Source organism: Ptychodera flava, chromosome 1 (assembly GCF_041260155.1).
Source record: "Ptychodera flava strain L36383 chromosome 1, AS_Pfla_20210202, whole genome shotgun sequence".
NCBI lineage: Eukaryota > Metazoa > Hemichordata > Enteropneusta > Ptychoderidae > Ptychodera > Ptychodera flava.
In genome coordinates, this window is record NC_091928.1 from 47,763,341 (window position 1) to 47,785,152 (window position 21,812).

Consider the following 21,812-nt stretch of genomic DNA (forward strand, 5'->3'; position numbering starts at 1 on the left):
AATATATGAACCCGAGTCTAAAAGTAGCTAGATATGTATTTTTTTAAATCTCTCTGTGCATCATACTGTCAGACTTTGACCGTTTCCTATCTTGCTAAATGAATCTTGACGCTGGATATCTTGTCTCAATAATACAGGATTCGATCGCAAGCGTTAAAATCGTCGTCAGACGGATGACTCAGACATGGTATTTATTGGAGTAATGACAAACCTACTACTAAATGTCTCCACTGCATGACGTCACCGTGTTGTCGCCGCCAATCGTCAACCTCAGCTGCTGTCACATGACGACCTTCGATTTTGAAAACTACCGATCCCATTGAGATTGTCATTCCGGTCACCTGTGTGGGAACGTTACTGTCCGGAAACTTTTGCGTTTTCAAAAAATTAATGTTGAACCTTACGGAATAACTCAATATATCTGCCCAAAATTACCAGGAGGGAATCGTTTACGGTTGGATATTTTAGGTAAGTTGAAACATTGCCACTGACATTAATATTTCCTTCGACCGATTCGGGCGACTTCTGTGATTCCGGTAAAATGGAGCATTGCCCCATAGGATTGTCGACAGTTAGTTAGAAATTACTGACACCATTTGATCCCTGTGTACCTTGTCCGAACGAGAGAAATAGTTGATAAAAGATATTCAGTGGAACTGTTGAACGTCACGCCCACTTTGACGTGTACAGAACAAAATTACCGATTGGTTTTATGTTGAACAGACATACGTGATCTACACGTTACGATCGGGAGTCTGGACGAAAGCCGTTTGTTATGTGTCTAACTGCATGTAATGGTATATTCATATTCATGTTGGGACACAGTCGATCAGATGGAAATCCCGCCCTGGGCCAGATCGTTCAACTTGATTTCACAAATGTGTGATTTCCTTCATCTTGTTTCAAAGAATTCTCCGTAAACACATATTACTCTGAGTCTGACCCAAATTTCAAATGACAAGATTTGCATTTATTACATTGTAACGTTACAACTGACATCTATGTACAGAGTGTACACAAGCGTGTGGACATTGGCCTGACTTGGAGAACGTATGGCTTCACAACAGTCGCGTGGTAATACCAGAACTCGATTATTTTTACCTGTATGAATTACAATTTTTAGTTTATTTTGTGCAGTTACATTTAAATTTGTCAAAAGAGCCAAAAGAAAACAACAGAAAGCCGATTGACACCTTCTGTACAACACACCGCCTATTGTAAACAAAGCATGAAGTCACTCCTGATCGGATCCCCCGTGAATATTGATTATTATATCAGCTTTAGGGTTAAATGTGCCTCTTGACGTGTCGATTTTGCCATTTGGCTGTTCTTTATAGGCCTGTATTTCACATTGAAGATTCTCTGCTATTGTGTAAGATAATATATGATGGATATATAACAGCTCTTTAAAATGGTTTGGATAAGATTGGTAGAGAAGTAACATACACAGGGCAGATATTACTTCAAGTTCAACAAATGAATCAAATTTTCTTCACAATGCCGAATTTTTAAGTGAAGTTAAACATTTTATCAGATTTTCATTCGCTCTACAGAACATATTATTTTCAGAAATTGTAAATATATTTTTTTTTCATAGATTATTATATTTACATAGTCTTACCATAGACCCAAAACACACCAAGGTCTGTGGTTTTACAGTCTACATGTTTTTAAAAGAACTCTGCAACCATGTCCAGTTATGGTGTGCATTGCATTTCTACTAGTATTGGTATTCTCTCACTGAGTTGTTGACATCTCGTCAGGCTGTGCAAATATCTGATGTGACATGTCATAGCAACAAAACAAGCATACGTGAACTGGTGCATGCATTAAAAATGTAGGAAGTCTGGAAGTACAATGGTCACTGTTAAGTTTCTGTTTTTGACTTTGTGGTGACTGCAGTTATGTGGCCAGAGGTTTGTCTGACAGGATAAGGTTTCATGTGATCAAACTGTGAGATGTCATTGGTAATCAGTACCAGTTGCCAGATACCCAGGATTGGCAGAACATATCAAGCATGTCATGACAGTCATTCACACGAAATCAAAGTCCTAATTCTGCCTGATGTATACTTTCGTAAATGGCAACTATGGTAAGCTTTCCAAACTTGTTGTGTTCTGTGTTCTGTTGTGTCCTTCAATGGTACACACTGGTTCTGAGTTCATGCAGTGACCCTGTAACCTTTGATTATGGTTGCTGCTTGACAATTACTTCTTTTGAAAACATTTGTTAACATGAAAGTGTTACAAATCTGTATTTATGCATCACAGTCATCCAACCTGTGTGGTACCATATCTCTGTCTTCAGGCCAGGCAGCAGAATCTTTATTTGAAGACTCTGAAAATAATAAGCAAACTCAAGCATTTGCTATTGCTTCATCAGTGATCATATATTTTGTTTGAGAATGCAATAAATGGTCAGACAAGAATTTCACATCCATACACTTGCTTTGAATTTTATAGGAAAGTGGAGGCCATTTTGTTTGGTGTTTTCTGTGACAAGGTAAAAGTGAATAGAGTGTCAGGACCCATCACAAACTCGCATAATCATGCTAATCAAGACTGTAAGGTAGCTGATGTTCAGAAAAATGATTACCGTAGATTCAAGTACTCTCCTGTTATTTACTCTCATGAGATTCTATTAGCTCACTGCATACACTTCTTGTAGTGATCATAAATTGTCTGATTGCTAATTTTATTATCCATTCTGTTTGTAAGTTGGTCTGAAGGATGGTTGGAAGACCAGTATTGTTTTTGACTGCTGGTTCAATACATCTTAATTTTGCTAATAACTGATTGCGCAAATAGTATCGTACAAAATCTTTCCACTCAGTGGCTATTTTGTACTGCAAAGCATGGGACAGGCTACATGTATCTATGTGATGACCTTAAAATGTTATGTGTTGCTGTTGATTACATCCACAATTCCTGATTCTTGTCTTCTGTAACCAGTTAGATACATCAACACAAACTGATCCAGGTCATACTGAGATCAACACTGTGACTGCCAACAATGCAGTTCAAAGGTCACAGATACAAGCTATTCGCTGCCCATTTATTATGAAACTATCAATAAATTAACTAGGAATTGATTGGCTTCCAAGATACGCAGGATAGTCGTTGGAACCTGAGGTCACTAATATGAAGGTGGCATAAATCAAATCATTGGAGGAACATTTTTTGTCTAATCTCTGGGGCAAAGTGTCACATACCGATATTTAATATTCAGATCAGCTGTGATACCTGGTAAATCCAATAACATATTATTACCCTTCATGTCCATTATGTTCCTCTGGCATTCTTGTATGGGCAAATGTCACAAGTTGCATATGTTAATGATTAATGGATACTTATAGAAAAAAACAGGCATAGTTTTGTAGTAATTTTGTACAGAAATGTGTGTTGTCAGGAATACATTAGTAATGTGTCAGTGACTAATTGTCTGAACAGGGGGAAACCTAGGTTCCTGATCACAGTCAAATGTTATCACTATATTAGCCATTAGCTACCTAGTATCAAGATAATAAAAGAAGAAAGATAGATTCCTGATCACAGTCAAATGTTATCACTACGTTAGCCATTAGCAGGGACATCATGACATAGATAAATTACATGCATAAATGAACACATGAATTTTTCCTATTATTATTTTTTATGTATCAAGATAACAAAAGGAAAAAACAGTGACGAACCGCACTTATGAAGTGAATTAGAAGCACATTTGGACTGTTTTTCTTGACTTGAGTAATTTAGCATATGTTTACACCACAATAGTGATTGTCATAGGCTATTTTTATCACTGTTACTGTTATAGTATACTCAGTACATTCATCACCAATATTTTTGTCTGAAGTTGACACCCCTAATATCATGTATTTTTTAACTGAGCATAGTTTTGTTTTGTTCTTTCAACTAATTTCTTATGATAACACTTGTCTGAGCCAAACAGGTCCAGAGGAAAATTCTGTGATACTATGTGATAGTATGGAGCATTGTGATCCCTAAGGCTACAGCATATTCAGATCCCATAGACTGAGAGATATTTTCAGCACATTACCTTCAGGCAGTGTTGTACACTTACACACACACAATAAAGGTTCAGTTAGGTTTACACTGTTCTAGACACATGAAGTGTACTGAAGCGTTATACTTGTCAGATCAGCTTCAGTTGACTTTGTGTTTTCATATCACCTCATTTACAACTTAACTCTCCACAACGTACCGGTACATGGCTTTTTAACTCATCCCAGTGGTTTGTTTTGTTTTCAGATTAATGACAGAACAGGGAGGACACCTGAAATAAATAAAAAAAATTATGGGAGATGACACAGAGTATTTGAAACTTCCCATTGACGAGAGGTGTGTACATAAGGTAAGCAACAACAATGAGTCATTATTCATCAGCAGGTTAGCTTCATCACCTCAAATATATATGGTCCTGACCCTATTGTTTTCTATGGGGAAGGGCCAGACCTTCATTCTATTATATAGGGGTGAATGGGTCAGAATGTCAATGCAGTTTTTCATGCATCAGACAAGGTCAAGTTCACAGTTCTATTTGCAGATCTGTACAGTGAATGTATACATGTTGTCTAGAGACAGCTGTTATAATTTCTCTCCCAACTTAAGATTGTGAACTCTACTTCCTTTTGGCTCCCGTTAGGCAGTACAGTTCTCAATTTCCAAGTTGAATTTACTCTGAAGTATATCCATACCATCTTTCCCAAGCCCCATTTTGATTTTATTAGTCATGGTTCCATGCACTGAGAGTCTGAACATGGGTGTGTATATTTATTGTACAGGAGTAATAGTATTGTCAGCTATTTTGGTATGTTTTGTGGAGATGCCACATGCAGACAACACCCTCAAAAAATTATTGGTGCTGGTAAGAATACTGGTAATTTTCATCAAGTTGACCTTGCTGGTGAAGTGCAACAGAGAAATGTAACAACAAAGCAGACATGTTGTATACCTTTGAATTCAAATAAAACCCTGTACCCAGTGCACTGGCATGTCTTTGGTATTCCCCTGAGAGCCAGTGTTTGTATTGTGTTGTGAGGTGCCTTTGTTCTTAGTTCATTTTCTCTTTATTTAGGTAAATAATTTGGTGTCAAGGTATGAATCAAACCACACTGAGCATGTTGCACTGTACACCACAACCAGTGTTCTCAAATTCATGTTTTTTCTGCTTTTCTGTAGGCATCTGTAATGTGCAATTGTGTGTCTGCATTGTGGCATCATCATAAGTGTTCTGATATTGCCCCTTCTTTGGGTGTCAGTTTGGTAGAGCTTTTCTTGAACGACATATAGTGATAGCCATGAGTGCCAGGTTTTGAACTTTGACCCATGCCCTTGATGATAGGGGTCAACCGTGCCAATTATAGAATCAATATCTGTTGTCTGTCCATAAGTCTGCCATTTCATTAGAGAAAGATGGCATAGTAATGATTAACAATCGACTCTTAATGGTCACTTTGTCCGTAGTCCAACTGGTATGGTTGATATGGCATGAATTTTGTATTGTGTCCAGACATGCACTGGGTACTATTGTGTGGTCACAGATCATAGAATAGACAATCAGAAAAAACATTACAACTCTTTATATCACTATAACAAAAAAAACGACATTGTTTTTTAGCCTGTCAAATATTTCTTTTAATATTTTGATAACACCAATTTATTGCATACTTTGTACTTTGAAGGGAAAACAAGCAAGCCTTGAAAAGAGTATACAGGAAAGGCATCAACGTGTATTAACCATTGTGATTACAAATTGCTTCTATGTGTATTGTGTAGCAAGATTTGTCAATAACATTGATCTTCACTGTTATTGTAACATGCTAAAAAGATTTTAGATTATTCATAACATGGTCATCAACAGAACAAATTCAGTTGTCGGTATTATGAGTTAAAGGTACAACTGCTTGATATTATCTGTTCAGTTCTCTGCCAGTACAGCCGATGGGAAATAGCATAGTAATCATGTAAAGTATAAATACTGGCAATATTGTTGTGATAATGTCATCATGGAAGTAGATTTTTCTGATATCTATCCAGTCAGACAGTTCACACCTAAGTATACGTTTAACCTTCATGTCCAGACAGTGCCACTCACTGACATGATACCATGGCTTGTTGCTGTAATATTCCCATTTTACAGAGTATTGGTCCCTGGTCTACTTATCTGCTCCATAATTGCAATTTTGAACAGAAACACAAATTACAATAATTATGTATACTGACATACAAGTGACCCCCGTGATTATTTATTCCACTGTGTAAAATGATACTTAATTTAGGGGTCAGGTGTTTCTGTGTAAATTTAAGAGTATATCTCCCGGCTGTGTATGCAATTGAAGAAAAACATTACATGTAATTCTGGCCCAAAAATGCGGATTGTTTTTCTGCATTTTTGCTTTGGAAACCTTCATGAATTGCAAAGTATTGTCAAGAACGGCTCATGGAATCCACCACAAAGTAATGTTTTTCATGAGTGGTGCTGGCAATTTGATGTACTAGGGTATGCAATGTACACTCTACCTGTGCATAAAAATTAAAACCCAACCCACCATTGAGTAATGGGTAATTAACATAATAATGCAAACATTTGCATAACCATTTTAATGGGGAAAAATGAAATATTTTGATAGGATATTGCATAGACAGATGATGTGGATATTGGCATTGCGAGCTACATTGCTATCAAGAGTTTTTAGTAGAGGTGAACAACCTTTGAAAATACCCCCAGGGGGGCATGCTTACAGTCTGCTGGTTTTGTGAATCATCTGGATGTCAACCCTGACAAATTACAGTGCAAAAGCAATAAGTACTAATATTAGTATTCTATTCATTGTTATGACTGAATATTATACATGTCATATATCTGAGTAACATAGGACATCACATCAATCTATTGTCACAGTACTTCTTAAATAATTTTAATTCAATTTGCATGCTCTTGAACATATTTATTTCATACAGGAATATTGATGGTGCAAATACAGCAGTCTGATTGGCCACAATGTGAAAAGAACAGTGCTATATTTGCGATATAGAATGAACACGCCCAAGTTCTCAGTTAGAGAAAAATTCCTTTTTTAACGTTTCGTGCCAGAATCGGTAATAACAGTGAACTACCTCAGCAACGGTAATACCTTTTGGTTTCGTCCAGTTGACTTCATAATGAACTTGGTAACACTTGCACATATTTGTTGTGAACTGGTCAAAATCTCATGGTATTTCACCCGTCACTGGATGTTGTTTATTGCTGAAATATAACTGATGTTTATTGCCCAATACAAATAGAACAATGTCATTTTTATAGGATGGACAGCTGCCCCAATTATTGTTCATTTTTGTGTCAATGTTATACTTGATTGTCGATTTGCAAATTGTGAACACTATATGTAAGTATAAACATACTCTATGTTTGCAATTAAAGTCTGAAATGCATTGACTTTAATATGCAGATTACATTAATGAGCATTGTTTCGGTATTGAAATTCTATGCTAATGACCCTTAATCAATGTGGAATATTCATGTACCTCGGATCTTGCATTGTATATGCAATTAAAGTCTGAAATGCATTGACTTGGAAATTATTACATACCAACTATATCGCATTGTTGATTTGTACAAAGTTTTTTGTGTGCCTTGTAATAGGAAACACTTCTTCTCCTCTTTATAATATTTGTCTTAACACACAAATATCATGTGAGCAATACTGACATAACAATTGCATATGAATTGGATGTTATGAAAAGTTGTAAATGAAAGTATGCATGATTAATGGCTATGTATTCCTCTAATACTCAACACACTTTCAGCATAGCTTCAAAATTTGACGCTCATAATGAGAAAAGCAAAAGTTCTCTGGAAAGCACAAATGATCAGCATAGACTATTGCATAACCTTCGATTTCATTTTGCTGTCAGCCTGTTGAGATTTCATGTTGAAAATAAAAGACAAGGCCTGTACAGATTAGATGATAATAGAAACCCAACCCTGTGTATCCAGAATATTTTCAGTGACCCATTCAATGGCAGACAATAGGTTCTGACCCAATTGTTTCACAAGAAGGGGAAGTCAGACATTCCAGATGACATAGTTGCTTGAATTTGGCATTGTAAGTGTGCAATACCCAGTCATGATTGCACCTATTGTATTGGTATGACCAACAAAAACAAATGTGGTGACCTTTGACCTCATCCTGTGAAATGTATACATCCTACTCAAAGTCTTGTTGACATTCTCAGTGTACCGGCATGCATAACTGGGTAGAATGTGCTTCAACAAATTTACTGACCCATTTATAGCATTAAGCCACATGTACCAAAAACTTCCTGTATTTCAGATATAGGCCATAAAAGTTTACATATATAAAGGTGCACAGTTATCCCAAGTAGCTGAGTACAAAAGTCTGGCACTGATGACAGTGTGTATTATGTCATAAATGAAATTTCCGTCTGGAAACTGACGAATCTAAACATTTTAGTTCTGTCCTCATCCTGAAATTATCTGCTAAATATATGTGCAATGTTATCAATATCATATATTTTGCAGCGATCAACTGTGTAGCCTACGGAAATTGTGATATTGTGCGCATTTCTTATCCATTCATGCGTAGAACAAAACCATGGCATACATGAAGCTGATAAAATAATTAAGTTTAACCGTGGTCGAGATACATTAATGCATTCTCTGGAATTTTTCCATTGATAGTGACAGATAGCCTCTGTTCTGCAGAATGTATATATCATTTGACTTGAAAAATGTCCCTGAGTAATGTTACCCAATATGGAGACAGACTGGGTCAGACCTGCAACATATAATATTGTTGAATGTCGTTAGTGTACCCTTCCTCCGCAGACCTCTTAATAATTCAATTGTATAGATTTTTGTCAGCATCGGGCTGTTGTTGCATACATTATTTATGTTTGGGTGTGTTGGCAAGAAGTATGGCGTGCCAAATTTTTGACAAGGATAGTTTTACACGTGAAGGACATTGTCTGACTTATGACTGGCTTCTTTTCTCGGTGGCCATATTACACTGACTGCTTGTGATTGTATTGTCTCTGTCAGATCCTGCTAGAATTAAACAGTAGCATTACGTGATAAGTGCTATACTGGTTTCTTTCACCATGTCTTCAAAAAATGTCATCAAAGCCAATTTACAATTTTGGAATAAATGATGGTGTCCCAATATATAAATTATGTACATGTATGTCCCAGTGACAGACAGCAGTATTTTTCGTTAGCAATAAATATGGATATCATATGCCAATGTAATATGCAGAAATTTCCCCTGTGCATAAGGTTGGACTGAAAGATGGTACGATCTGTCAGTGTTTCAAGAGTGTGGACCAACATACATGTATGTTGTCAGTGAAAGAGTGGCATATCTACATTTCCTTTGCATAGGTCATTGAGCTTTGCAGATGCATATTACTATTCAGTGCCCTTTAATGGATTTCCATGAAAGCCTTGGAAATAGCAGAATAATTGATTCAATAATAGATGCTCCCTATTGTTTCCAAATTCAAGGTGTATGGTTAAATAAGCTCTGTTGTTATGATAGCCCTACTGTACCAAACCAAGTGTGCAAGAATTGCGTCTGTGACAAAATAGGACACTGACATTTGTCATACTTAGCTCACGCAGCTCACATCCCAAATTTTTTCTACACAGCAACGTAGGTAAACACACATACATGTAATTGTATGAACGCCTTTTATGGTTGAGCCAGGACTGCGCAGATATCGCAGCTCAACCCAGTGCTTTAGCTTCACTGGATTTTCTAATAGTAATTTGGTTACAGACCTTTGTTCAAATTAGGGGATGTATAGAAATTCTGAAAAATCCTGTGGGAAAAACAGATGGAAGAATGTTAATTTATGAACACTATAGCATTCCCACAGTGTAATCCAATACTTCCATAACATGTCTGGGAATGGATGCCACCAGACAATTATTTAAATAGTCAACAAGCGACCTAGCGGCCGATATAGCTCCGCTGTGTTTATGTAGAGAATAACTATTTTTGACACATGTTGATGAAGAAGGGTGGAAATCTTTGATAGCTCGATGCAGTGGCCAGAAAAAAGTGGCTAAAATAAGCTGCAAAAATACGCAATTGAAGATTTAATCATACTTTGAATGTATCACATAGGATCATCCCTAAGAACATGTCAACCAAAGCTATCTGATGAGTAGTTTTTGAGAGTAAATTTTTTTGACCAAAAATGGCAACAATTGCCCCAAAAGTAAAAATTGCAGATTTCATCATAATTTCAAAAGATCAAATTTAGTTCATCTATAGAAACCTGTATACCAAATTTCAAAGCTGTTAGACAAGTACTTTTTGAGAAACGCATTTTTTGACCAAAAAAAGGAAAAATTGCCCCAAAAATTCAAAATTGCAGATTTCATCATAATTTCAATAAATATCATTTAGTTCATCTATGGAAACCTGTATACCAAATTTCAAAGCTATCAGATGAGTAGTTTTAATTATACACATTTTTTGACCAAAAATGGCAAAAATTGCCCCAAAAATACAAAATTGCAGATTTCATCAGATATTCAATATATATTACTTAGCTTATCTGTAGAAACCTGTATACCAAACTTCAAAGCTATCAGACCAGTACTTTTTGAGAAACACATGTTTTGACCAAAAATGGCAAAAATTGCCCCAAAATTACAAAATTGCAGATTTCATCATAATTTCAATAATTATCATTTAGTTCATCTGTAGGAACCTGTACACCAAATTTCAAAGCTATGGGATGAGTAGTTTTGGAAATACACATTTTTTGACCAAAACTGGTAAAAATTGCCCTAAAATTACAAAATTGTAGATTTCATCATAATTTCAATAACTATCATTTAGTTAATCTGTAGGAACCTGTATACCAAATTTCAAAGCTATCGGATGAGTAGTTTTGGAAATACACATTATCGGATGAGTAGTTTTGGAAATACACATTTTTGACCAAAAATGGCAAAAATTGCCCCAAAAATACAAAATTACAGATTTCATCAGAAATTCAATACATATTACTTAGTTCATCGATAGAAAGCTGTATACCAAATTTCAAAACTATCAGACCAGTACTTTTTGAGAAATAAATTTTTTGACCAAAAATGGCAAAAATTACCTTAAAAATGCAAATTTGCATATTTCTGCACAATTTGAACAAATCTGAAATAGATCATCCCTAGGGACCTATGTACCAAATATCAAAGCTATCTGACAGGCAGTTTTGAAGAAGGAGATTTTTAAAGATTTTTTTAACCAGAAATGACAAAAATTGCCTTAAAAATACAAATATGCAAATTTTGCCACGATTTGAACAAATCTGACTGAAGTCACCCTAAGCAAACTGCATATCAAATTTCAAAGCAATCAGACAAGCGGTTTCAGAGGAGAAGATTTTTTTACCAAAAACACCAAAAAATGCCCAAAAATACAAATATGCAAATTTCACCACGATTTGAACAAACTGAAGTGAGGTCGCCTTAAGTGAACTGCATATAAAATTTCAAAGCAATTGGACTTGCGGTTTCAGAGGAGAAGGCAATTGTTGACGGACGACGACGGACGACGACGACGACGACGGACGACAGACGACGACGGAAAATCAACCTATTTGATAAGCTCCGCGTCGCTGACAGCGGAGCTAAAAAGAGGAAGTCTGCACCTGGAACAGCCTTTACAGGGCGTGTGCATATTGACACCAAATGTATATTTCCTTGACATGAGCATATCGCAAAATTATATTGCCTCTGACATTGAACAGAAATACCATTATGTATTCTGATTTTAGAGTGTTTATATGAAACAGATAGTATCGTAATTTCCAGGTCAATGAACTAGATTTTGCAGAAAAGCCTTCCATAATAACAGCTGCAGAACAAAAGTCCAATTTACAGTGGATACATTGAGTGTTTCATAATAAAGATGTACATATTTACTAACAGCCACAGTGCAGTTGATGTACCATAACCAAAAACCTTCAAATAATAGATCTGTTTACGTAGTTGAAATTTCCAATTTTCTTCATACAGGAAGCCCTAATTTTATATGATAAAAAGGTTCTGTTTGTGCTGTGGCTGAATTTGAGATCTGCAAATGTGCAATGGCATTTCATATTTGTGTTTATAGGTACGTGAGTCTGATGTGTGTATTTTGTACTATTCGTTGGCAGTAAGATTGAGAAATGTACTTTACCGGTAATGTAGTGTACATTACTGGCCACAACACAGCCAACCACAAGCAAATGGCTATGTATGTACAGTGGGTTGAAGACAACAGACAGTAGCAGAAAAATTTGTCCTTGTACCAGCTGTTGTGCTGTGGTAAACCTTTCCTCTGTAGATAACACAGGGTTGAGCTGAAGCCACATATAACGTTCCCATTCTTGTAAACGACATTGTAGAAAGTACAATTGAAACACCTGCTTAGGTGTACCTCATCAGTGAATGTTGACAAAACAAATGCCCAGGCACTGTGACTTCAGGGTGTCGTCTAATGACCATGCTATTGTCAAATTGCGTAATGTGTGTGTGCCAAGCTGATCCCAGTATAACTGCCTGCAATTACATAGGACAGGTTGTGTCAAGTTTTCAGTTCAGCATTGCAGAAGGTACAATAGATCTAGAGATTCCCACTACTTCTGTCCTGTGGTGCAGTTTGTATCATTTATGGTGTGTTGCAGATTTGATAAAGACAATGGCACAATGATGCTGTACTTAAGAAACAAAATGTTTTATTTCAGTTCTCAATCCAGAACATGTGGATATAATAAAAGTTCAAATATTTATGTTTGTCACTGTTTACTGTGGTAGGTCAACTTCTCTGATAATTAAATTACTTTAAGCCACAAAAGGGGTCTGATGATGATTACCATAGGCTGCAAGTTGTGGTTTACTACTACAAACAACGTTTTCAGGGTGGTATCACCAGTATTGCTCACCTGGTTTCCGTTTACAGTAAAAAACCTATAAGTACTTCTGACAGAGTTTGATTTTCTCATCAACAGGTCTGGAAAGCGCGACTCAATGGGTACGAAGAGGCGGCCAAATTATTTCAAAAACAGACTGACGACAAGAGCCCTGAGTTTTCCAAGTACCTCGGGCTGCTGAAAAAGTTTGTGACTGACAACAATGCCGTGGCCCAGGAAAAGGGCCTGGATGCTGTGCTGGTGTTTCTGGATAACGCTGCACACGCACCAAAGTAAGTGATAAAGGAATATGCACACCAGGGAAATAAATTGATATGAATTACTGGCTGTGTCGTCATTCACAAAGTCAGTGTCTTTTTAAACAGGAACTTTCCCTATAAAAGCCGGATAATCATAAATCTATGCAAATGTAAAAGAAAGCCACGCTACTTGATCAGATGTGCCATGTTTGATCCCATTATCCCATAATTTTGCCCTGTTTCAGCCGTTCATTGTCATTAAAATCTTGCATATGATGTCTGTGAATATATATCGACTAAACTTTAGTCTAAAATAAACTGAAAAAATGTTCAACTTTTTGTCGGAAAACGCTTGTTTCAAAATGTGTTCCCTGTACAACCATTTAATCCCTCTTTGCATATGTCAGAAATTGCCCATTATGATTATTCAAATTTATCATACAGTCAAAGCGATGCTCTGAGAATTCAAAAACTCCCGCCACCCAGTGTATGCAAATGGCTACGTCATCAGTAATCCCCCTATTGTGCGCCCAAGGTCCTGTAACTTCCCTTTTCCAAGCACAAATGAAAAGATACAACACATTACTGATATTCAGTGGACCAGCAATAGAATGCTATTGTATATGTTGAGTGAATATTTTGACAATTAAAGTTTGATATTTTAAATTTTTTTACAGTTATGCACACGTACACAATGATAAATTCTCTTGTCCTTTCTATAAAATATTTGGTAAAGCAGCAATATTACATTCTACATTATAGACAAATGTTATATCAATAATTAAAAGTCAGATATTTAAAGTCTGTACGCTGACTGTTGTTCATAGCTTCGCCATCTTTTTCTCTACCTCTCTTCACAATATTCAGCTGACCAACATATAGAAGCTGGTTATTAATAACATGTTGGACAAATACATGCAATCTGAAATCTGTTTTGTGACTGTTATGCACACATACACACTTTTCTCCTTTCCACCTTTCTGCATAATATTCAGTAGATCAGCAGTAGAACGTTGAGTAGGTTAGGCAAATATTATGTCAATAAAATTTAGATATTACTATTAGAAATTGTGTATTTTGACTGTTATGCACACATACAAACATTCTCATCTTTTCTTTCCAAGTTTTCACAATATTCAGTTGACCAGCAATTGAACATTGTGCATGTCGGTCTTACGATGTGTTTTGACTGCAGATGCAGACCCGTGTTTTCTCACCTTCCTTGCACAATATTACTAGTTAAACCAGCAGTGGGACATTGTGTATCTTGAGTAAATATCATGTCAATCAAAAGTCCAATATTTTTAATGAGAAAGCCGCTTAAAGATATGTGCATGTCGGTCTTACGATATAAGATATTCAGCAAAAGTAACTAAAAGTGACGTATCTGTCTTTTTACAGTCAAATGCATGTACTTGCATCTTCTTTTCTTGTGACTCTCTTTCAATGTCTTTTGACAAAAGCAAGCAAATTTGGTGCTTAACTACACGCATTGGAGAACGTGATGTATATTTTGTAGAAGGCAAACTTTGGCACAAAGTTCTCCTGTAAAAGTGTAATTTTCAGTGTAAAGATTAGAGAAAAACAAGATATTGCTGTCTTTTGAGAGAAAGATGCATAATTTTAACTTGGAATGTTTTTTGAATTGGCAAAGTATTTGTAAGTAAAGTGATTGAGGAACCAACAAACAAGTCGTATAACGTCATACAAAACGACTTGAACAGCTTCAAGATGTAAAACTAGAAAAGCAATTTCAGCACACTTCTTTATTCAGAAATGACTAGCTCAGATGATACATTTTCTTTTGAGCAATTCACTCAGTGTGAGGACCTTTTACCTGCCATGGCAATATCTTTGCTTGAGTATCCAGGAAGTTTACTGCATATAGCTCACCTTTATTGAGACTCTTGCAATGAAACATCAATTGCAAAAATCAGGCATACATGTACCGTATATGTAGTGAAAAGTGACCAACAAGTTCTATGAGAGCTCTACACTGTGTTTATGAGAACAAGTTATCAATTATTTGTAGTCAGTGTGGCAAGTGAGCCAACCATATATCTTTCTGATTGGACAAGAGTACAGACTGTTGTTGTAGTACACCAATGCTAAAACAAGCTACTCAACTGTACCGATGGTAAACGCCGAAATGGATGCTACCAAAAGTGTCATACGCTGTTAACATTCGAGTGATCTACAGGGCCATCACTGCCCATAACCTTTTTATCATCCTCTGGTAACTCAGGGAACTGAACTGAAACGTTTTTCTTTCCCCTCAACATCATTCGGTGGTGAAACGCTGCGAAGCATTCCCCTTCGTGCAGATGTATCCTGCACAGGCTGCATCCCTTCGACGTCTCTGGCAGTCTTCCTTTCGCCGTCAGCATGCCATCCTTGCTGCAGATTTTACAGCATTTCTGCCGGCCGGGCAGTTTGGTGGCGACATGCTGAGGCAGATTCTCTGGGAGGATGAACAGTGAGTGGGACCTCGTGCTCTCAACCTCCCTCACAGTGGGCTGCGATCGACTGCTGTATCCAGCAATGAGCTGCTTGCCGATGCGGAGGTTGAACATCTTGTGGGTCACCTTACTGTCGGGATTGATGTGCTTGTAACACACATAGGCATTGGAGAGCGCAATGTCAAGCAGGTAAAACGCCAGGTATGTCCACCACCGGTTATTTTTCTGCCCTGTGTGGTAGTACTTGCGCTGCTGGTTAGAGCGGTCCACGCCTCCCATATACTTCCTGTAGCAGTGAAGAGACAAAGGCACTTTTTTTACATGGTAGCCATCACTCAAAACCTCCATCGCAAGAGGTGGGTACAACGTGTTCAGGATTAACACCTGAGCGTGTCTATCCTGGTATGCAGTTATGTTTATACGGCAATCAGTTCTGATCATGGCCCTCATTTCCCCAACTTTCAATGGTAGCTTCTTCTTTTTACCCTCTGGTATCAGTTGGGGAGGCAGACTGCTATAGTTGCGCCTGTTGAATATGCCGACTATGTAAATACCAATCTCCATCAGTTCTCTGGCATTGGTGAGATTGGTAAAGAGGCTATCGCAGAAAAGAGTGTGGTTGTATCCGCTGAAGGGCTCCACCAATTCCATCATGAGGTTTTTCACCACGCCCCTCTCTCGTTTCTTGCCCTCGCCAAGGTCCTTGTACTTGACACCCAAGTACGGGGCAAAGTTTGCAACATAGGTGGTGGCGGAGTCGCACAACTGCCAAATTTTAAACCACTGACGGTTAGATCCTTGGGATAGCTTCTGCTTGGGCCTTGAGTAGCCCTTGAATCGCACCATCCCCTCACTGATGGAGGTTTCACGGCCCATCAGGTAGTTGTTCACGCATTTGTCCAAGACGGGCACCATCCATGGGTTAACTTTGTAAAAGGGGTCCGCCTCGCATCGCTCTTTCCTTTTTGCCTCATTTGGTTCCCGCCGCGGGTCGTTCTCGGCGCTGGCTAAATGGAAATAGCGCATCAACATTTGGAAGCGACTCCGGGTCATAACTGAAGATATGCCCTGGTTCTGAAGGAATACGTCACTGGACCAATAGTCCTCCACCGCTGACTTGCGGTCAATGCCCATGCAAACCAAGATACCAATGAAGGCCTGCATCTCATGGTAGTCTGCATCTTTCCACTGTTGGTTGATCTTTTTGGCGATGTGTTTTTGATGGTAACTTGCATATGAATTAGTCTCAACCTGTGCCAATCTAATTAGAGCAGGCGAGATGAACTTGTAGAAGTAGTCGATCTCAGGGGCATGATGGGGCAAGGTGAAAGTTGGTCCAAGCTGGCTCTCAAAGTCCGGTGGACTGAATATCTCACTGTCACCGTCCTTTAATAGTTGCCATTTTGTGCCTGTACTTGCAACTTCAGTGATGCCTGTGGTTGTTTCACCCTCTTCATCGCTGCTGTCCTCTACTTCTGGATAGCCACGTTCGTAAAAGTCATCATCCTCCGCCGCATCCTTGTCTTCGTTCGCATTAGTGTCCAACACATCTTGGTCTTCCACGGAACCATTATCTGGCTCTTTAAACAAGCCGGTTGCCTCATCCAATACCAATCCGGCCTTACGCTTTGGAGGCAGGCTACCATGGCAACGAGCCTTCCTGACCGGCGGCCGCTTGGCAGACAACACAGTTCCCGACGAAGTCGAAGGACCTGCAGCTGGTTGTTGGCTTATTGCAGTCTCCCCCTCATCTGTCAACATCGACGACTGCTCCACAGTGGCGGAAGCAGCAGCGTCGGCAACTGCGGTCAGCGCCGCTATGAGGAACGTCTGGGTATCAGTAACGTAATTTACAGTTTCAGTTTCATCGGCACTGGCGATATGTTTTTCCATCGATGGGATACCTGCCTGTTGTTCGCTCGTTTGTGGAGCATCTTCGTCGCTGCCAATTTCGACAGCAGGGCGATCCGTCTTTCGTTTACGTTTTCCGCCAGGCTTGTCTTCCATCTTGTGGTTTATAGTGTCCATGTACGTACGATACGGGCCCCTTCTCAGCTCTGTCGGTCTTGACCCGTTGAATTGTGATGACGTCGTTTTTACTTGGCCGTATTTACTACGGGCGTAGTATCACCGCCGTGCTGGTCGAGTCACCAAGTCTTTCAAGTACTCTGCTGTTCTTCAGAAAGAAAATCTTCCGGTCCGCCAGAGTTATGTTGATTGTCTTTTGGAGTAAAACCGGCCGGGGGACCTCTGAATTTCGGCTCTTCATTCACACTCGGGTTTGAAATGTAAACACGTGCAGCAGGGCTTCATTTTCCATCGATTGATCGAACGGCGCACAATCGCCACCTGAGCAGCCCGATCGCCGGCTGACAATAATTCACGGCTAGAACCCTTCGTTTGCCCAGTGTGATCGATCGATGACAGTGAAAACTTTCTAAATTTGCCGGAGAAAACTTGCGTGAGGCTAGAAAAGTGGATGAATTTCGAGCGCGAATTCCTCTTACCAAGTCACTTCCGCGCTCAACGCAGTATCCTGGAAGTTCAACTGAAGGTCGCGACCTATTGGATTGTCCAATCAAGAGGAGTGACCTTTATGGATTGCGTACTGTGGTTGGTTGGCGTACCTTATAACTGTATGTCGAATGCCGTGATTCGTGCATTTGCAGAGTTGAATTGCTAATTTAAACAAATCTTATTCATTGATCGTAAACGTTCTCCCAGCTGATTCTGTGAAGCTGTGAAGCGATCAGCGACAAGGTTGGATGGGTTTGGATCGGAGATGATTCGAATGAAAAAAAAACCAGTTTGTTTCGTTGTTTATCCTTGATTTGCACTTCAACTCATGACAGAACAGGGATTACATGTAAATTCTTCGGTAACCGGTTCACGATATATGATATGGCATCGATGCATTGCTAATACCATCAAAATGTAATGAAATAAAAAACACTGTCCCGCGTCAGTGCATCTCTGCTACCTCCATGGTCAGTGCATGAGGTGCGCATTGTGAAACTCAACTTCACAAAAATAACGAAAACTCAAAAGTTACAGCTACTAGCCCATTTATTTTATAATAAAATTTACATCCATTCCCCCCATTGTTTGAGATGGAACTGAGACACGGTACACCTTTCTTCATAAAGTTACTATGTAGATGAAGCAAATAAAACAATATGGTTCAACTCAAGTGAGAAGTCTTACCTTGCAGCCAAATCTGGTTTCCTTTTGCTCAGTACAAAATTTTAGACACGCCACTGATGGCCTTGAATATATAATCATACAGTTACAAAATATTTGTTTAGGTTACGGAAAAAATAGAAAGGGTTTAGAGAATGGAACAGTTCCTTTGTAACAGTTCCTTTGTAACAATGCTAAATATACACAATTTAAAAACAAAGATAATATGATTCATTACTAAAGAAAATTTACAGTAAGAGTGAGAACTGTAAGCAAGAGGTGCTATTTTATAATTCCACATTGCACATTTTCATGGTTATGCTTTCATGCTAACTTTTGTCTGCCCTTAGATGATTGTCTGTGCGTTGATGTGTTTGTAGGAGTGACATCATGTATCCTGCCTGTGGCTAATTTCACAAGATATATACCGGTAATACTAATAGTATCTGAAGGGATTCCAATGGAATGACCTATGTTTCCTCATTACATATTTCTTTTTATCTGAAATACTTTTTGATATGTTTCTCACGTTCGGTTCAATTCAGGTCAGTTTGAAAAAGGGAGTAAAATTCACGTAGCTATCACCTGCCAGTGGCAGCATTGCCATACACTGGATAATTCAAACCCTGTTTCACATGGCACAGATTTTTACAATACCCTGGCCCCTTTCACCATCTCAAAAGACATTGGCAATCTTTCACAAGCGTGCAAAGAGACAAACTTGGCTCTGGCACATTAGCGCTGCTTTTCAAATTCACACACGGCCGGCAAATCAGTTGATATGGTAAGCCAGACTATGCAAACACCCCAGAGTCTAAAATGTCTTCACAGGGAATGGTTTTCTGTGTAAAGTCTGTAGAGATATGCCAACAAATGCCAGGTAACCCGGGGAAACAAACAGTTGTTGAGGAGGTCTCCTGTGTACACACAAAAGGTGAACCCTGAAGCATTGGGTGCTAATGAAGGCTTGTTTGGTGTTCCAGCCTGTAAGCAACTGTGTGTTATGATAATATTGACATGTCTTGCATTCAGATTGGTCAACCTGGCATTTGGACCTCAATACCGAAACATCAGTTCAATTGTGAAGTTGTTTGTTTGGCCATTCCAGTTCCACACAATGTTTCACAGCCCTGCTAATGACGACAGCAGACCTGGTGACATTAATTTATTTGCTTTTGGGGGATGTTTATTGATTCTTGAAGCCCTATTGTTTCCCTTTGTTGCCATTCAAACTGTAGTGGGTCAGGAGCTAAAATTATCCTTTACAACATAACTTAAAGAGGGTATGGAACGTCTGGCTTCAGCAGTTGTAACATGTTACAGCAGGTAACACAATTTAATTATGCTGGCCTTCTCAACTAAAATACAATGAATTCACAAAATTATTATATCCCAGAAGCCATATGTATAAGCTTGGGTGATATTAATTAAGCTTGAATTTGTGTATTATTGAAGTGACCACACTGTCCATAGTTTTTTTTTCGCTGTTGTGGCATGTCCCAGTAAATGAATAAACAAAAAAAGAAAACATCACATAAATGATTATAGTAAATATGCAAAAGGTTTTAAAATGTCATTGCAAAAAAGAAAAGAAGTCGTGGGAATAAAATGGATAATCAATGATTAAACCAGAAATTGAAGAAGAATTTGCTATTTATCAAAATCCTGAACCTACATGTATACCTGAAGGAAGTATCAAGTTTACAATTTATTTTTTGAACAGCTTTTTGGTTAAAATTATAACAAAATCTCTGTATATTAGAAACCCTGGCTTAAACGACTCTGAAACTTTGTGATCAGTACTGTGTATAACCCTAGTAACCTAGTGTTTTATTCCACCTGTATGTGACATCTGTGACCTTCCATCCTAGGGTCACAGTGGTATGGCCTGTCCCATGATGGGAAGTTTGTTGTGGAGTAATGGGGGTACATCGTTGTACTTACAGCAAATAGTAACAAGTGTAGAAAACGTTATACCTAATATATCTCCACCAAAAGACAGCGGGGGTCATGGGTGATGGGGGTGTATTGTTTCGAAATATTGTGTCCCCACCAAAAGACTGCAGGGTGGTGGGGGTACATTGTTGTGACACCACGTGGAGGCAGGATTGTTAGTAAAATAACCTTTGTGTAACAATACCATATCCCATTTCAATGTTGCCACCAACAAACTCTACCATGTGTTGACTTCAGCCACTTAATAATACCTCACTAATGTTGGCTAATGAAATTTCAGCCTGTTTCTGTAAATTTGTAAAATATGAAAGTAATAAATATGACCTTATCGCAATGCAAATGCAGTTTTATGTCACCATATGGTTTTAGAGGTGAATACTTTCAAGACGACAGCAAACATTGTTTTACATGGTTACTTTAACAATTGCAAATATCATGTTACAGTCTTCCATAAGTAGGACTATAACGGATATTTCAATAGAAGTACAGTAAAAGCTTCATCTGCATAATAAGTCATAAATTACACCTCAATAAAAATTTTTACAGTAGGTTCAGTTATAGCATGCAAATGCGATTGCGGCCAAAATCTTTCTGCATACTAGACGGAAAGAGAAATTGTGTGCTTGTTTTATTTTTTCAGGTCAGGCAGGGGAATCACTTCATATACAGAATTTTTCAAGGTGATGGGTTTGACAAATTACAGTCCAACTGTGTGTCACACATCATCCTAAAGTGTTGCATGTTGTACCAGTATTTGCTAAGATACTTGTAAAGACCTTGTGGTTGTAGATTGAGACCGAAGTAGTATGTCAATTAGAAAAGGCATGAAATAGACATGAATTTATTACACCTCTTGTGAGGTCAAAAGCCGCACAGTATGTGCTGTATGGTAATCACCAGGAACGTGATAATCTACTGCAAATTGGACAATTTCAACCAGTTATTTCCAGTTTTGTTACCGCATCTCATAATCGTATAAATTATGTATGATGTAATGACGTTCATCCTGTATG

At 38.2% G+C, this 21,812-nt stretch overlaps 1 protein-coding gene across 7 annotated transcripts in view; it reads left to right on the forward strand.

Annotated features, from left to right (window-relative positions):
• Positions 1–272: 272 nt before the first annotated feature.
• The window catches only part of LOC139139738 (cytoskeleton-associated protein 5-like), a 73,870-nt gene continuing 52,330 nt past the window's right edge, over positions 273–21,812 (forward strand). For 6 of the 7 annotated variants that reach the window (XM_070708607.1, XM_070708636.1, XM_070708645.1 and 3 more), the window contains exons 1-3: positions 273–468; positions 4,269–4,371; positions 13,044–13,237. In XM_070708607.1, coding sequence (XP_070564708.1) covers positions 4,315–4,371; positions 13,044–13,237 — 251 coding nt within the window. In that variant the 5' untranslated portion in view covers positions 273–468; positions 4,269–4,314. The remainder of the gene's footprint in view (positions 469–4,268; positions 4,372–13,043; positions 13,238–21,812) is intronic. The other variant, XM_070708662.1, reaches the window with a different exon arrangement.